Here is a 16,712-nt window from a genome sequence, read left to right on the forward strand (position 1 = left end):
TATTAGCTTTATCACAGAGCATATCTTCATCACCACTGTAGGGTGGTGTATTATCACTATGATGCCCATTTTAGAAATGAGTAAATCAAGGCTCAAGAGTTTACACAACTTATCAAAGGTAGTGAATTCGAAGCTGGCAGTGTTTTCCCAGTTGTTCAGAATCATTACATGTTACATTCCCCCTCCATCCTGTAATGGTATCTGGTTTGAGTTCAATCTCTCTGTGAACTAAGATGAAGCTGTGCTAGATTATCTGATAAATTACCCATATTAATAACTTTCTCTGTTACACCTGCTAGGTGACATATGTACAGATTAACCAGGGACCATCGTCTCTGAACCAACAAAGAACTCATGATGGGATTCCCAGGCCTTGCAGCTGCTAGGTCAAGGGTGAGATTCAAGATTGGCAGAGCTTAAACACATCTTTCAAATATGTGCACTGTTAGCACATAGTCAAACAGCTACTCAACAAGAAGCTACAGCACTTTCTAGTGCAAGCCTCAAATCTGCATGTTTCTAGATGTCACAAAGCCTTGTCGTAATATCACAGAATGACAAAGGAAAAGGGCTCACCTTTTCGAGTCAGACAGCCCCAGGTCTACTAGCTGAGTAAACCCGGGTGGATATTCAGCCTCTATGAGCTTCTAATACTAAATGACCTTCAGTAAAATGGGAATAACATTAGCAACTTCAGAGGGATGTTACAGGTATAGAAGGTGTGCCTTGCCTATAGTAGAAACAAATTAGCCCAGAGACAGAATAAAAGAGCTTGGGAGACAGTGAGGTTGATTTCAATAATCAGGGTAGTCTATACCAGAGTAGAAAGACAGAAATCAGAGATTAACTGGACTCTAAATGCCTCCCAAATCTGTGAGACCCATGCCCCACTGACAGCTTGATGCCCTATTATGGCAAAAGCCCTAAAGCCCTAGACTGACTGATCTGACCTCTGACTCTACTCTGCCAGGCCACCTGGCAGCTGCTGCTAGAAGTACCCTTTCAGAAAGGTTCCTGATTGAGCCAAGTGGTAGAGTGATATCACACACCATCTCTTACCCTCTGAGCACCATGAGGTTGCCTGGGTAACAGTGAGCTATTCTTGGCCCTCTCTATGGGATCCCAACTTCTCTACCCATATCCCATGGGCTCCCTTCGGTCTCACATTCTGCACCCCATGCTGAAACCTCTTCCTCCTGCCTCACTAGATCAGATCAGAGGGGAAATAAGAAGAGAAGGAACTGGCCATGCAGCTGTGCCTTAGCATTTTATTTCCTTATCATCGTATTTCCTTAGTTACGGCACATTTCCATTTATGGAGTACTTTCCCTTATAAAATCTCCCAGTGTTCACTTCTAATCTACTAAATAATTCCTCTGGCCTCTTCTTGTTTTCACCCTTTAAATATATGTTGATGGTTCATTCGCCACATTCCCCATTCAGTTATTAATGGCCCACAAAAACTCACTAGCAGCAATCATTTACTGATTAATCTACATAACAATCCAGAAAGACAGGTAGTATTAATCCTTAGTCCTGCAGGGGGAAGCCAAGGGGAAAAGGCAGGTTAACTCAGTTGCCCAAGGTCAGTGGCTAAACAAGATTACAACCAGGACTAACCTGTCCTGCTTTTCTATAAACACTTCCCACAGTGCTGCTATCCTCTTTTAAAAGTCAACATTGTCTATGCAGCTTGATAATTTTTGTGCTGAAATTCCATTGACACAGACTAGTTTAAAAATGTCAAAATTTACTCAGCAATAATTTTAACTGCTAATTATTCATGAATAAAATTTGCTAAAATAAAGAGATTATTGTACTTGAAATTTTACAGAGGCAAAAAAACAGAAGTGAAAAGATCTGGATTTAGAACCAACTCCACCACTATGAAACTGAGAAAATCGCTTAACTTCTCTATATCTCTGTGTCATCTGTAAAAATGAGATTATGCTAAATGATATTTAAAATATCTTGCTGTTTTAAATAACATGATTGAGTGCCCACTAAAACAGCACAAAATATAAATGCTCTAACATCCAATGCTGCCAAGACCAGGGTAGAATTGGTAGCCATACATTTATTCACTGCAAGTGAAGCACACAGCCTCAGTGCCCTTGGAAAGCAAGATGCCAACATGCAGCAAAAACCACAAAGAATTTCATATCCTTTGACTTAGCAACTTAAATATAGCATTTTTCCCTAAGAAATAAATCAATGGAAACAAAACAACATACACAAACAAAAACACACATTTCAGTGCTAGCTACCAGAGAAAAAACTGACATCAGTTTAAATGCTCAGTTTTAGAGAGATGTCTTATTAAAGAAAGGCATAGCCAACCATATGAATGCCCTGCTGCTATCAAAAAGGACAAATATGAAAATTGTGCAAAAACACTTTAATTCTTACCAATAAATACTATTAAATGAAAACAGCCAAAAGTCAAGGAGCAGATATGTACTTAGATGTCAACCATATAAAATATGAATAGATAAGCAAAGTCACATGAAAAATCAAAATAATTATGTTATTAGTTGTTTATTGCTTACAATTCTAAAATATCGTCTTTCCATTAACACATACATCTTATCATTTAATCAAACATTAAAAAAATTTTCAAACCCTGCTTTCGTTTGATGGAAAACAAAACTGCAAAGTTTTTGCCTAAATCTCCCAAGTTATTTTTGTTGGCTGACATATTATTGATGCTGTAATGCTCCCAGAGTGATGTCTGCTCTTTACTATATAATTATTTACATCTTTAGAGATTCTAAAATCTCAGAACACTTGCACTTCTTTCCCTCTGAAAGTGGAACCAGGATCCAACATTTTACAGTAACTCTGACCTGTGGGTGCTTCCATAACGACCAGAAAGTTTCTATTAACCCTTTTACAGAACACAGGGCAATTTCATATCCCAAGTTTTCAGTTTACAGTAATACATCTGATGTTTTCAGGGGCCTTAGAACACCCTCCAGCTCGCTTAGAAAATCTGCTCCCAAGTAGCACTATGCTATAGGAACTTTGCTTCGTAGAAGGACTTTTATATTCCCCTTCATTTTAGAAATGTTCTCTTACTAGTAGGTCATTTGTATATCTTTGCTTATAATATCTGGGAAAGATTGCAGAGCCAATGAATTAAAAATATGATTCTAGGTCTCCTGTGTGCCAATGCATGCCCTCATTAAAGCAGAATGAGTGAGATGAGATCGGTTTCAAAGCTTTCCATCCCTTTGCCCCAGAGCCGCCAAGGCCAGGCACTGAAAGGATGCACAGTAAAATTAAATATCTAAAAATTCATCTTTAATTAACAGAATTGGATTAAAGCTAGACACCACCGCATATCATACAAGAAATGGCTGAGCTGGCTTTCAAGTGCTCTAATTCAATTAGGACGCAGTGAGTGACACTCAGACGGGAAAGGTTAATTGGGGCCGCCAGAACGCAATCATTCCTTACCTAACCAGTCATTAAACTTCTTAACCTCTGAGGGCAGTCCCAGCTCGGTGAAATCGCCTGTGTGGAGAAGGATGTCCCCATAAGGCATCTGGATACCATCTGTTCTGGAGTGTGTGTCTGAGATGCAGACAAACCGCGTGTGGCCCGCTGGTTTTGGAGTGTCATATGGGATGGGGTCGACCCTAAAGTAGACATAACAGATCCCATAACAGTTAAACATATTAGAACCCTTGAAATTGTCATCACACATACATATTTATTGTTATTCGTGAACACATCCAGACAAACTGATGCAAAGGCAGAAGGGCCCATTGTAATAAAGGACACTTCTGGGTATAAAGGAGACAGCATCACTCATCTACAAAACCACTAGGCAAATTCAAAAAGACTTACTTACCTGGTAGGAAAATTAAAAGGAAATAATATCTTACATATAGAGTTGAAATAACCCAGGAAACAGATAGAGTAATTAATGGTGAGGTTTAGGGATATTGAACCCCAACTGGGGAAGCAAAATTATGCTATTTCTCTCTCATCATGCTCCAATTGATCCCACTACTCATTAGGAAATGGATAACTAATTTATTCCTTCTTAAACATGCATAACTTAAGCAATGAACTAATTTACAGAGAGCAGTCTGCACATGCTCTGCCAACTGAGATGTGAAGAGACAGCAGTTATATTTAATTTCCTTTCCACAACCATTCAACACCTGTATCTTCTTGTTTTTGCTAAGAGATTCACAAATCAAACTGTAGGGAGGGAAGGTGATACCAAAATAACAGGGCTTTGAAAAAGGGAAAAAAAGACGCTGGATATTAAAAGAACTTTGTCAAACTCATTTTGACCACGATGAATTATCTGCAGTCCCAGTTATACCTGACATTACTAGGAAGGCTCAAGTGCCTTGGGCAAAGAATATATTCAGTGCAAATATTAAGCCTTTTAATGGGATGTATATATCTACATATGCATTAATATATGTATAGTTTTAGAGACCTAAGCACTATGAAACTACACCAGGGCATAAGAATCAAAAGGCAAAATGATCAACCCGAAGCAAAGAAAATGAAACAGAACATTCTCATTTAATTGAGTGTAACAAAGTGTACTAAATAAACTTGGTAAAGAAATGCAAATCTGACTCTTCAAGCATACAGTTTTAATTATTTAAGGGGTTTGTCGCTGAGTTAAGGCAGCTTTAACTATATTAACTCTACACTGACAGCTTCCTTTCTCTGTAGGAATGTACACTTATTTTTGGATTATAGGTGAAAATAAACAGTTATAAATGCAAAGAGAAGGTCACAAGAGAAACAAATATGCAGTGCAGAGATTAGAGTGTGAAACGTTAAATAAGGAACAATATTTCATATCCCAGCCTCAACCCTTGATAGTTAACATGCAGCAGTGAACACACTGAAAGCTCCACACAAGACTCCCTAAACATATTGCCTCTACAGGCTTTGTTTAATTTGTTTTCTCTTTTCCTTTTATATTTTTAAAAGAAACAATCTGTTTTAACAACGACAATTTCAGTGAGGAAAATAGAAGACATCAGTGTGCAACCTGGATAGTCTCACATTTCTTCAATAACCTTTTTATTTCCTCTTATCTGTGTCGGAGAAGAAGGAAAGTAAGAGGGGCAAGAAGAAGGAAGGGCAGAAGAGAGGGGTGGAGGAAGGAAGGAACTATGAACTGGTTATTACAGTGGGTCTAATTGGAAGCCCAAAAGGAAAGTTTAATTTCTGTAAAAAATTAATGGATTTTACCTGATAGAAATGTTAGAAATTAATATGCTGTTACAACATAGAAAATTCACTAATCCACTGAGATCTCATCAGTAACCTGGAAACCCTCCTCCTTAGAGCAAATGTTGCTTTTTTAGATGTAAAAATGTTTGGTGTCTTCCTTTCCATCACTGAGACTTGGTTATACTCAGTCTCAGTGCTTACAATCTTAACAACATTTCATGTCTTCGAAAAGTAGTTTTCCCGGTGAATGGCTGACTGTTCCCTACTAAGGCTGTGTCTCTCTCTCTAAGTGGTAAGTAATATTCCTATACCAACAGTTAAATGCTCACTAGAATGGGACTGTTTGCATTTATACTTAATGTACCAACATTTGAATGAAAATTTAATAAATCAACCAATGTATCTCTAAATATATGAATAAATGTAAAATCTATCTATTCTAGTGTTTCTTTGTTTTCTTTTATCATACTACTAACATATAGACCAACCCCAGTACTTCTTTTCTGTAACTCAGCTAAGCTACAGACCCAGATACTGCATCAAAATCCTTTGGGTGGCCATCTCAGCTTATCAGAGAGACATCATTGTCATCACTTTGAATTAGACTGGAAGTAGCACAAATGTAAACCTCTTGCTGTAAACAGGTCCCTCTTCTATGAATCTACCCACTTTAGAGTAGCCAGTCATCACATGGTACATAATTGATTCCCCATCTTGGCTCCATACTGGGCAATAAATTTTCTGACATTATGGGGAACACCAGGCAAATTCTGAATCTCTTCAAGCTCTTTCCCCACCTCCCACCTCCTTTAGAGAAACGTTTAAACATCCAAAGGCCAAGGAACAGTAGAGTGGAGGGAACTGTAAAAAGGAGAAAAGTGTTTCTTCTCAGCTTTGAGCTAAAATAATAAGTATTTCTTCTAAGCTTTGAGTCCAAAGTAGACAGCAAGACAAACAAAGAAGCCTCGCCCAACAACATCACCACCATGATGCCACCAAAGAGAAACAATCTGTAGACATTAGGGAGAATGCACAGAGGATTGATTCAAAGCAGGAGATAGGGGAAGTGAGGTGTATATAGATGCATATGAAAATTTATGTAGATCCCCTGACCCAGAAGTGCTGAGAATCTTTGTTTTCCATAGGACTAAGTACAGAGCAAGAGATGGTTTCAGAAGAGAGGCCAGTGCAACACGCCAAAACCACTCAGTAAGATAGTATGACAAATATCACCTGGAGCTAATAGGAAGAAGACATTCCCCGCCTCCCCTCCCCCCAACCACGGGCATTCAGAGTTGAAAATAAGACCTCTAGTAGAGTGGACAAATTCCAGTGGAGAGCATTAAAACTGAGACCACCCTCAGGAAACTACTCCTCCCAAATTCATTTGATAAACACCTTCAAAAGTGACGACAGCCAAACATTTTCACTATAAAAGTACATCTAAGGGAGACCCTGACTGCTATGGAAGATCCTATCTGATCACGTTGTGTGAAGACCTTCGAACTACATTTTCATCCTTAGTTTACAACTTTGCCACTTGCTGTTTGTGCTGCTGAGTTCTCAAATGACATAACATTTCCCCCAAGGCAACATGTCAAATATCCTAGCAAGTGAATATCTTACCATGGCAATCTAAACCCCAGAGCCAGATTCAAATATTAGAGTGAGATGTGCACATATGTTTGAGTACACCTGGGGGAAAACAAGATGACATGGGAAGATGAGAAGAAAACACAACAACATAAAATCCCAGAGCAGGACAAAACCTTATGGGGCATCTGGTTCAACGCTTTACATGATGCCTGAATCTCCTCTATCCCTTCCCTCTAGATGACATAATGTTTTGTGTTTGGTTGGTTTGTTTTTTGTTTGTTTGTTTGAGACAGGATCTCACTCTGTCACCCAGATTGGAGTACAGTGGTGCAATCATAGCCTACTGCATCCTTGGTCTCCCAAACTCAAGCAATCCTCCCACCACAGCTTCCAGAATAGCTGGGATTATAGTCACGGGCCACTGCACCCAGCTTATTTTTCTTGTTATTATTAGTAGTACAGATGAGTTCTTGTTTTGTTGCCCAAGCTAGTCTTGAACTCCTGGACTCAAGTAATCTTCCCACCTTGGCCTCCCAAAGTGCTGAGATTATAGGCATGAGCCACCCTACCTGGCCTTAATTTTCATTTCAAGATTTCCAGAGAAGGAGAGCTCCTTCCGCCCCCTGTGCAACCCATTCTGGTTTTTGATAGCTTTACTTGTCAGAAAGTCAGATTCTGTCCCCCTAAGAAAGCTAAGCATGGTCCAAAGACTTTGGCCTGGAACCTGAAGACTGAATAATAATTTTAACTTAGTCATTGGCTTTGAGCAACTTCCTTGATTCCTTTAAACTTCATTTTTTCTCATCTGTAAAATGGGAATAATAATGCCTAATTTGCTATTTGCTACGAGGATATAAACTATCAAGTACATTTGACACACAACAAATGCTCCAAAAATGGAGCAGTAGAGCAGTGTAAGGGTGAAGGACGTTTGGCTGTAGAGCCAGACTGCCTGGCTCTGAAATCCACTCAACTTATTAACATGCAACTCCAAGCAAATGGCTTAACCCTTGTGCCTTGCTTCCCCCATCAGTAAAATGGATACAAATATAGTACCTATCTCCTAAGACTCTTATGAGAATAAAAAATGATAATGTACTCAAATCATTTAGAACAGTATCTGACATAAAGTAGATACCCAATAAAAGTTAGTTGTTTTGTTTTTTTTTTTTACAAGTAACTAATAGTATTTTTACTACCATTAGTAGTAGTATCATTTAACTTCTCTGATCTCCATCTCTTTGTCTGTTATAGAGAGATAATAACAGCTATCACTCAGGGACTTTGTGAGAATTAAAATAAATCATATACACAACACGCAGCATATGCTGGGAGCAGAATCCATGGTCTTTAATATATTTATGTCCTGCTTGTCCTTCCTCCTTAATCCTAGTTCTGCCCTCTGAAATCACAAGAAAGTAAGAATCCAGTCCCTTTTCCATCGGACAGTTTTTCAATATTTGAAAACAATCTATTATAATCCCCTGAAATAATCTCCACTCTAGTTGAGTAGCTACAGTTTCTTCCATTTTTCCTTGTGTGATAGGATGGCTAATGTTCTCAGAATTTAGGTGATTTCCTCCTATATGTAATTTCATTGGTGAGAACGCCTCCTTTGTAGTGTCAGAATTCATGGTCTGTGTGAATTCATGGACCAATGAACTGTTCATCAAAGACAGATGCTATTCCAGGCCATGGGGAGGTGGCAGTGCTGAACAAACTGGCAGATTTTTCTAGAGAAGGCCCAAGCTATCATGTTAAACCATTTTCCAATTAACTCTTCAAGTTTTATGCCAAGCTTCCAATTCTGTTCTTAAAGCCTTATCATCAAATGCTTATATATCTCACCGCATATTCAAACAAATAAACCATTGGTTGTTTATTCAGTATTGACATATTAGAGTTTTTTACCCACAAAAAATGTGATAATATTATGGCTTCCATTCTGAGTCTTCTTCTGGCCATATTTGCTATTTTTTTCCAATAACAAATGAATACAGTATTGCAAACCTCATTGGTAGATCTTCAGAAAACCTGTCATGTGGTTTGTTGTGACATGGATTTCTTCTTCAGACCATGTATGCAGGATAACTTTTGTGTGCACAGTCAACCTATAATTCAGTAAGAGAATAGAACTGTACCCTTACAAAGCATTTTAAAGGGATTTCGGCAACCCCCATTCCACTTTAAAACCCTGATGTGTTCTTATGCATTCCACTGACTTTTTATTTATTTTTTATTTTTTGATATGAAGTCTCGCTCTGTTGCCCAAGCTGAAGTACAGTGGCACAATCTCAGCTCACTGCAAACTCTGCCTCCAGGGTTCAAGCAATTTTCCTGTCTCAGCCTCCCAAGTAGCTAGGACTACAGGCATGCGCCACCATGCCTGGTTAATTTTGGTATTTTTATAGAGATAAGCTTTCACCGTGTTGGCCAGGCTGGTCTCAAACTCTTGACCTCAGGTGATCCACCGACCTTGCCCTCCCAAAGTTTTGGGATTACAGGCATAAGCCATGGCGCCCAACCCACTAACTTTGTGTCTAAAAAGTTTCCAATGTGATATCAAGGCTTTCATTTTTATCCAGAAAATTTAGATAGCATGAATGTTCAAATTATATTTGTGATGTTCCATCATACAACCTGGACATACTATTTGATAAAGACAGGTAAATCCTGCCAGCACAACAATGAACAAATAAATAACAGGTTTAAGTTACCAGAATTACAGAATTTTTATGTTTAAAAGAGCTTAGAGATGATCTGATCCTGTGTTCCACTTCTTTTAGTATAATCTCCATAATCTTCTTTACCTTACTCACTTGTACTAGTCCTTAATTTTTGTTAAGTGCTTAATAGTTTTTACAAAATATTTTTTAGTTTTGCCCTGAAAAATAGCATCTTTAAAGTCATCAATCAGATACGCTGCTTTTACTTTTCTACTACACATTAAAATAAACACAAGCCAGGCATGGTGGCTCATGTCTGTAATTCCAGTATTTCGGGAGGCCAAGGTAGGTGGATTGCTTGAGCTCAGGAGTTCGAGATCAGCCTGGGCAACATGGCAACACCCATCTCTACCAAAAATATAAAGAAATAGCCAGGTATGATGGTGCATGCCTACAGTTCCAGCTACTCAGGATGCTAAGTTAAGAGTATCACTTGAGCCAAGGAGGTCGAGGCTGCAGTGAGCTGAGATTGTGCCACTGCACTCCAGCTTGGGTGACAGAGCGAGACTGTCTTGAAAAAAAATAAATATAAAAATGAAATAAAATAAAAATATAAGTATTTAAATTTCATTTAAGGTGTATCTTCTCTAAAGTGTCTTGCTTATTAACACTAATGATACATATTCCACGCTTTGGAAAACACTCATCTGGTTTAAAATAATTCATCTTACCATGAAGAGTCTGAGCCATAACTAGAACTCAGATTTTCTAACTTTCAATTCACTTATCTTTTCACCCATTTAATTTTGCAAGCTATAACATACCTGCACTTGGAGAATAAAAATAATTTTTAAATTGTAAAATGCTGCCAAATTGGTCACCTAAACTCTGGCAACCATTAATAGAGAGACCGTCCAAAATTATTGGAATTCATTGTCAAAAATATCCAAGTTTTAGTGCTCTCTATCCAGTCATGGATAATTTAGGTGAGAAGTGAAGTAATGAATTCTCCTAAACTAAATAAGTCTCCTAAGGTTACCAAAAAAGGCTTCTAAATGAAAAAAATGCATATTGCAGAGAGTGAACAATACAGAAGTTTGATTTTTAGAATACTGATAAAGATATAAGGGTTCCTGATTCTCAGAGATGCCAGGACACACGTACATACTGTTTTGGTTCCACAAACAGGTCTCTTCAGAGGAACTACTTAGAGCTGACTGATGAGTCTCATATAAAAAAGATCCCTGGTTGTGGAGTCCAGGGGCTTTTGTGCTCTTACTACATATGTCATCAATCAGCTGTGTGACCCTGGGCAGGTCACTTCCCCTCTTCTAGCCTCTGTCCCTGGAGTGTGAAAAGAGAGCAAGACCAAATGACCCCAAAGTTCCATGATTAGCCACACAGTTTATACATCACTATTTACCGATGAAAGACCAGAAACAATTTAGGCTCTCAAGTCACTTCAAACATACTCTTTCTCTTTGCAACTTTATGTTATGCTTTCCCAGACGATGCAAAGATAAATGCCATCCAGATCCATCCATATATAATCAGAATTAGCAAGAGTTTACATTAACAAAAGTGAAACTGCAATTTATGACTATAGAGTGAGCTTCTAGGTAGATCTACTGCAAAAGAGAACAAAGGAGCCAGAATTCCAGCTACAACAACAAAACAAAAATTATAGCATATGTGATTGAACTAAGGTGTTCCAGAAATGGTGTTGTTCTTATTTTTTCTTTTCTTTCTTTCTTTTTTTTTAACTATGAGTTGGTAAAATTCTCCTAGTTTAGCCATCATGTCACAGAACAGTAATCGTGCTGAAACACAGTAAGCAGAACAGAACCAGACGTATAAATATATTCACATTTGTACCACAGGCACTGCTTTCCTTTAACTGCTGAACTGCTGTATCAACACTGTTCTATCACCAACTAATTATAGCTAACAAAGCCCACTGCACGGAGTGTGTCTCCTCTATTTTTTCCTCATACAAAAGTACAGTGCTGACATCCAATGAATGTTAAGTGGTAACAATTTAATTCTTTGAGCACTGCATGCAATATGAATTCATGGTCCTTCTCCTAGTGCCATCTGAGGTGTTTTTATGTCCATCAGGCTAACTACTGTGTCAGCCACTGAAACCTCTCAGATGGCATATCGTTGGGTCATAAATATCCCACTGGAGATGTATTGTCCAGGGTTAAACGTTTCCCTCCCTTCTAACACAGCAATCACGTTAATCAGCCTAAAATTCTGGGTAATGGCCTTGCATTTGAGAGAAAAAAAAAAAGGCATGTGATACTGTACTGAGTGCCCATTATTCCACACAGTATGTTGGTCTCTCAGTTGGTCAGGCAGTAGGTCAATAACCATCACTTAAGCACCTACCTGTGTACCAGGTAACCTGGTAGGTATAAGAAAGACAAAGAAGCAATAAAGATGGTTCCCTCGAGGATTCTGCAATTGATCTGTCAATTTACTATTCAACAAATGCTTACTATGAGGCCTGGTAACTGCTCTGCCATCTAGTTATTTCACAAGCATTTATTGAGCACCGTTTACAGACCACAGACTTTGCCAGGTGCCAGGAAGACAGCTACCAGCAAGTCTGAGATGGTCTATGTGATATGTAAATAGGTGATTTATGAAATAACGTGCAAAGTGTTATAATTAAGAATGTTTGAGGTGCTATGGAGTAAAGGAAAAAATATCCATCACTGCCTACGGGCTAGGAAGAAAGACAGGTAACATTGCAGTGGGCACAGAACACAAGGTAGTATGTCAGTTTCAAGCGCATGAGACAAAGAACTGGCACTCTTAGGAGCTCAGAAAAAAGAGGCATGAAAGTGGTCTGAAGCTGGGACTTCACTTGGAATTAAAATAAACACAAGACTTGGAAAATCAGGAGAAGGGCATCTAGAGAACTATGAAGTGTGGTGTGAATGCACTTAGCATGTTCAGGGACTTGTGAGTAAACAAGCATGGCAGAAGCAGAGTCATGATAATGGTGATCAGTAGAAGACTTGAAAGGCTGAGGAGATTAGGGTCTGAACCTCAGAGAGCCAGACTATGGGGCTTGAACTCGGAAGTCATGGAAAACATCTCTCTCCCTCTACCCAGTAACAGGTTCAGATGGCCACAGGGAAAGCTGAATTTTAGGAAAATTGCATTGCTTCCTACAGGATGGGAGTTGGGGGGATTCTTGAAGAAAGGTTGGTTTGGAATTTATTGCTAAGAATCTAGGAATATGGTGACAAAGCCAAATCCATTAGAGAAGAAAGCACAAAGGAGAGAATGTGAAGGAAAAGCAACAGAAAATTAATGGTTATCATAAACAGAAACCATCACAATAATCACATAAATTTCTACTATAAAAGAGAACTGGAGAAGTGGTCAAAAATGAACGACAACATCCTACACCACTAAGTCTCCTACAGCTCTGTCTTATACCCATCTTTTTTCGGATCAGGACACTAACTGATCTGTACTTATCAGGACACTAACATTATTTTTTGGCTGAATACAGTGATGATGATGATGATGATGATGATGATGAGTCATGGCAGCAGTTTTCATTTAGAGGTCAGGCACTGTACAAGGCACTTTACATGGATCATTTTCATTTGACCTTTACAGCAATAGGCTCTTTTTCCCATTTGACACACAAAGACACCGAGACTCAGATTAAGCAATATGGCAAAGGCATAGGGCTAGGAGGTGGCCCTGCCCCAGTGTGACTGCTCAGTGTGTGCTTTACTCCAGCTTCTACAATCTCTTCTTATACAAAACAGCACACAGAGATCTAAGAGCAGATTCTGTTCTAAAATGGGCCACATAGTTTTAAACATGATTGATTCTTTTTTTTTTTTTTTTTTTGATGAGTCTTGCTCTTGTCACCCAGGCCAGAGTGCAGCAGCACAATGTCAGCTCACTGCAACATCCGCCTCCTGGGTTCAAGTGATTCTCTTGCCTCAGCCTTCTGAGTAGCTGGAACTACAGGCACCTGTCACGATGGTGGGGTAATTTTTGTATTTTTTAGTAGAGACGGGGTTTTGCCATGCTGGCCAGGCTGGTCTCGAACTCCTGACCTCCAGTGATCCGCCCACCTCGGCCTCCCAAAGTGCTGGGATTACAGACAATAGCCACCGTGCCAGGCCCTGACGGATTCTTAAAAAGTAAATTTATCAATTCAACCCAAAGTTCGGAAAAACAGTACTGACATGCCTAAACCTATGTTTTTAGAATTATAGTTTTAAAATCAATCATTATAACAACATGAAAAAAATGTGAATTATTTCCAAACACTGCCCAGCCTCAAACAGGTCTTAACCTAGCTCACTCCAGTAGAAAGAACATTAAGAGCCATCAAAAACACAAACTTGTTTTTTTAATGTTGCAGAGGAGAGAGCTGGGAGTGGGATTTACTAAAAGCATTGGCTCTAGCTGAGTAAACAAGATTTCTTTCGTATTAAAATTTAGCCCAAATTGAGAACAAATTCTGTCTTTCCTTCCTTTCCAACTCATCAAAGCCCAGTTTCCCCAAAGCTTAATGTCTCACAAGCAGTTGTTAATGGACTTCATTGTTTAGTTAATTGTGCTTATCTGAAGTGAAGGTAACTTCATATTTGCATGGCTAATGGGCCTTTTTAAAGTGTGTGGCCATTTTAGTTGGCTTTTAATGGCCTGTATTGTTTTTTCCCAACTTTGGGTTGAATTGATAAACTTACTTTCTAAGAACCATTCATGCCTAAGACAAAAAGACCATTTTTTACTACATGTGGGACATCATATATGTGAAACATCATATATGTGAGTTTGAAGACAAATATTTGCTAAGACAACATGTCTTAGCTAATGTCAACAGTTAACCACCTTTCAAAATTAATCCAATACAATGATTATTAGACTTAACATTTGTTTCTCGGGAGATGGTTTTGTACCTATAAAGAACAATTTTACCCCGCCTCTTAATACTTTGCAGAAATGGCTGGTTTTTTATTCAGCCACAAAAATTACATAGTTCATACTCAACCAAAGAACACATGAAAGACTACTTTCTTCTCTCTCTGGAAATGCATACTTACTATCTTGGCAGAGTACTTCATAGTTTCCTCATGATTACCACAGGGCTGGTATATCCAAGTTGTAGACATGGTGGGTTGACTTGCCCAAGATTGCCCAGCTAGTACGTAGTTGAGAAGAGAATCATGTCTGGGTCTGACTACAATTCCAGTGGTAAGTAACTTCAGATAATAACAAAAGGAAATGCTATCTACTGTGTTGTGCTACAACTGGAGTGGCATGTCCAGAACTCTTTCAACAGGAAAAAGTTTGTCCACTCCCGTTTTAGTCACTCAACAAACATTTACTAAGCAACAACTGAAAGGCCGGTTGCCTCGCCAGGAGCTCGGACAGGCCCATCCCTCTCCGCGCCTGAAAACTACGTCACCACTCTGCGCTCGACATCAAACCCTGCACTCAGCATCTAGCTCCATCCAGCACGCAGCTTCCCCAACGCCCACTTCTGCACTCCGCACCAGAATCTGCACTCAACACTAAGCTCTGCAGCACCTAGCGCGCCGTTGGAAAACCCCCGCCAAAATTTAAAAGAAGCCCTGCCAAAACCTGCCCAATAGCATTTTGCCCAGTCCAGATCCCACTCCCCCTGGGTGGCCCGCTCTCCGGAAATCCCGCCTACCTACTAATAGCAGCTTGCCCTCATAACCAATCAAGACACTTGCCATAAAAACCCCAGCCTTGGGAAGTCAGGCGCGACTTCCCTGGCTCCTCTCCCCGGGACCGTGGAACCTCACCAGGGAGTTGAATAAATTGGCATTTGATTTTCTTATGCTGATCTCAGTTTCCTCTTTCTAAACTCGGCAATAACCCTTACAACAACTGTGTATTAGAACTCTGATAGCTGCTTTATTACTAATAATCACGCCTAATATTTAGCAGTATTTACTATGTGCCAGGGGCTTTTTCTAAATTATTACCTTTTATCCTCTCAAAATCTCTGTATGATGTTTGTGTATGGGTATGTGTGTGTGACGTTTTATATTCTCCAAACTTCACTTAAGGTCAAACATTAAGGTTGGGAGTTAGAATTTGGATTCTTGCCTGTCTAAATCATGAGCTTATGTTCTTTGTACTTTCTAACTTTGTAACTTATAGATAACTAAAAGCAATGCAAATATTTTTTGTCTACAGATGTAAATAAATTATGTCCAGTGGAGATTAAGTTGACTTCCCCTCCACTTTTGATCCATTGGCAAATTTCAGCATTTTTTTATTCCATATAAATTCATGGTTCTACAAATCTGTTACAAGTTTCTTAGTTCCCTCATTCATTAACGACTTAAGTAAAATTTCTGACAAGTGTTTGTATAGCTGTATAAGAGTCAATTTTTAAAACATTATTCTTTTGCAGAGATGCCATTTTTACTGTCTTGAACCTCACATTTTCATTTGGGAGGGCATACATACCAAACTGTAATCAGTGTGACCCCAAATTGTATATACCTATGCACATACTAGGGGAGGAAGAGTGACAAAGAATAAAGTGATTAAGAGGTCACTTCTGCAAATAGTGAGGTCACTTAGGGAATCCACTCCTGGGTTTGGACCATGGCTCTCCCACTGCCTAGGTATGAGACTCTGGACAAATTACTAAACCTATCAAAGCCTCATTAACCTCATCTATAAACTAGGGAAAATAAGCCTCATAAGACTGACTATCAATACAAAATTAAGTAACTATTTTTTGTTTGTTTGTTTGTTTGTTTTGTGACAGGGTCTCTCTCTCTTCCAGGCTGGAGTGCAATGGTGCGATCATAGCTCATTGCAACCTTGAACTCCTGGGTTCGAGGGATCCTCCCACCTCAGTCTCCCAAGTATCTGGGACTACAGGCACGTACCACCACACCCAACTTATTTTTATTTTCTTATTTTTTGTATAGACAGAGACTTACTATGTTGCCCAGGCTGGTCTCCAGTTCTTGGTCTCAAATGATTCTCCCACTTTGGTCTCCCAAAGCACTGGGATTATAGGTGTTAGCCACCATGCCCAGCTTAAGTAACTATTGCTTGTAAAGGGCCCAGTGCATATCGAATGCTCAGTAAGTGTTAGTCATCATTATTGAGATTCTTCTATGAGAAATATTGATGAAAGAAATTAGTTCTATTTAAAAATAGGGAGATCTTCACTAAAGATGCATTTTACCTGGGACTTGA

The 16,712-nt window shown here is 39.1% G+C and overlaps 1 protein-coding gene across 4 annotated transcripts in view; it reads right to left on the reverse strand.

Annotated features, from left to right (window-relative positions):
• Positions 1-16,712, reverse strand: part of MPPED2 (metallophosphoesterase domain containing 2) — a 177,367-nt gene that overhangs the window by 121,993 nt on the left and 38,662 nt on the right. For all 4 annotated transcript variants that reach the window (XM_037745217.1, XM_017547096.2, XM_017547098.2 and 1 more), the window contains exon 3: positions 3,460-3,641. In XM_037745217.1, the coding sequence (XP_037601145.1) occupies positions 3,460-3,641 (182 nt within the window). The remainder of the gene's footprint in view (positions 1-3,459; positions 3,642-16,712) is intronic.

The sequence above is a fragment of the Cebus imitator genome, unplaced genomic scaffold (assembly GCF_001604975.1).
Source record: "Cebus imitator isolate Cc_AM_T3 unplaced genomic scaffold, Cebus_imitator-1.0 Scaffold195, whole genome shotgun sequence".
Classification (NCBI taxonomy): Eukaryota; Metazoa; Chordata; class Mammalia; order Primates; family Cebidae; genus Cebus; species Cebus imitator.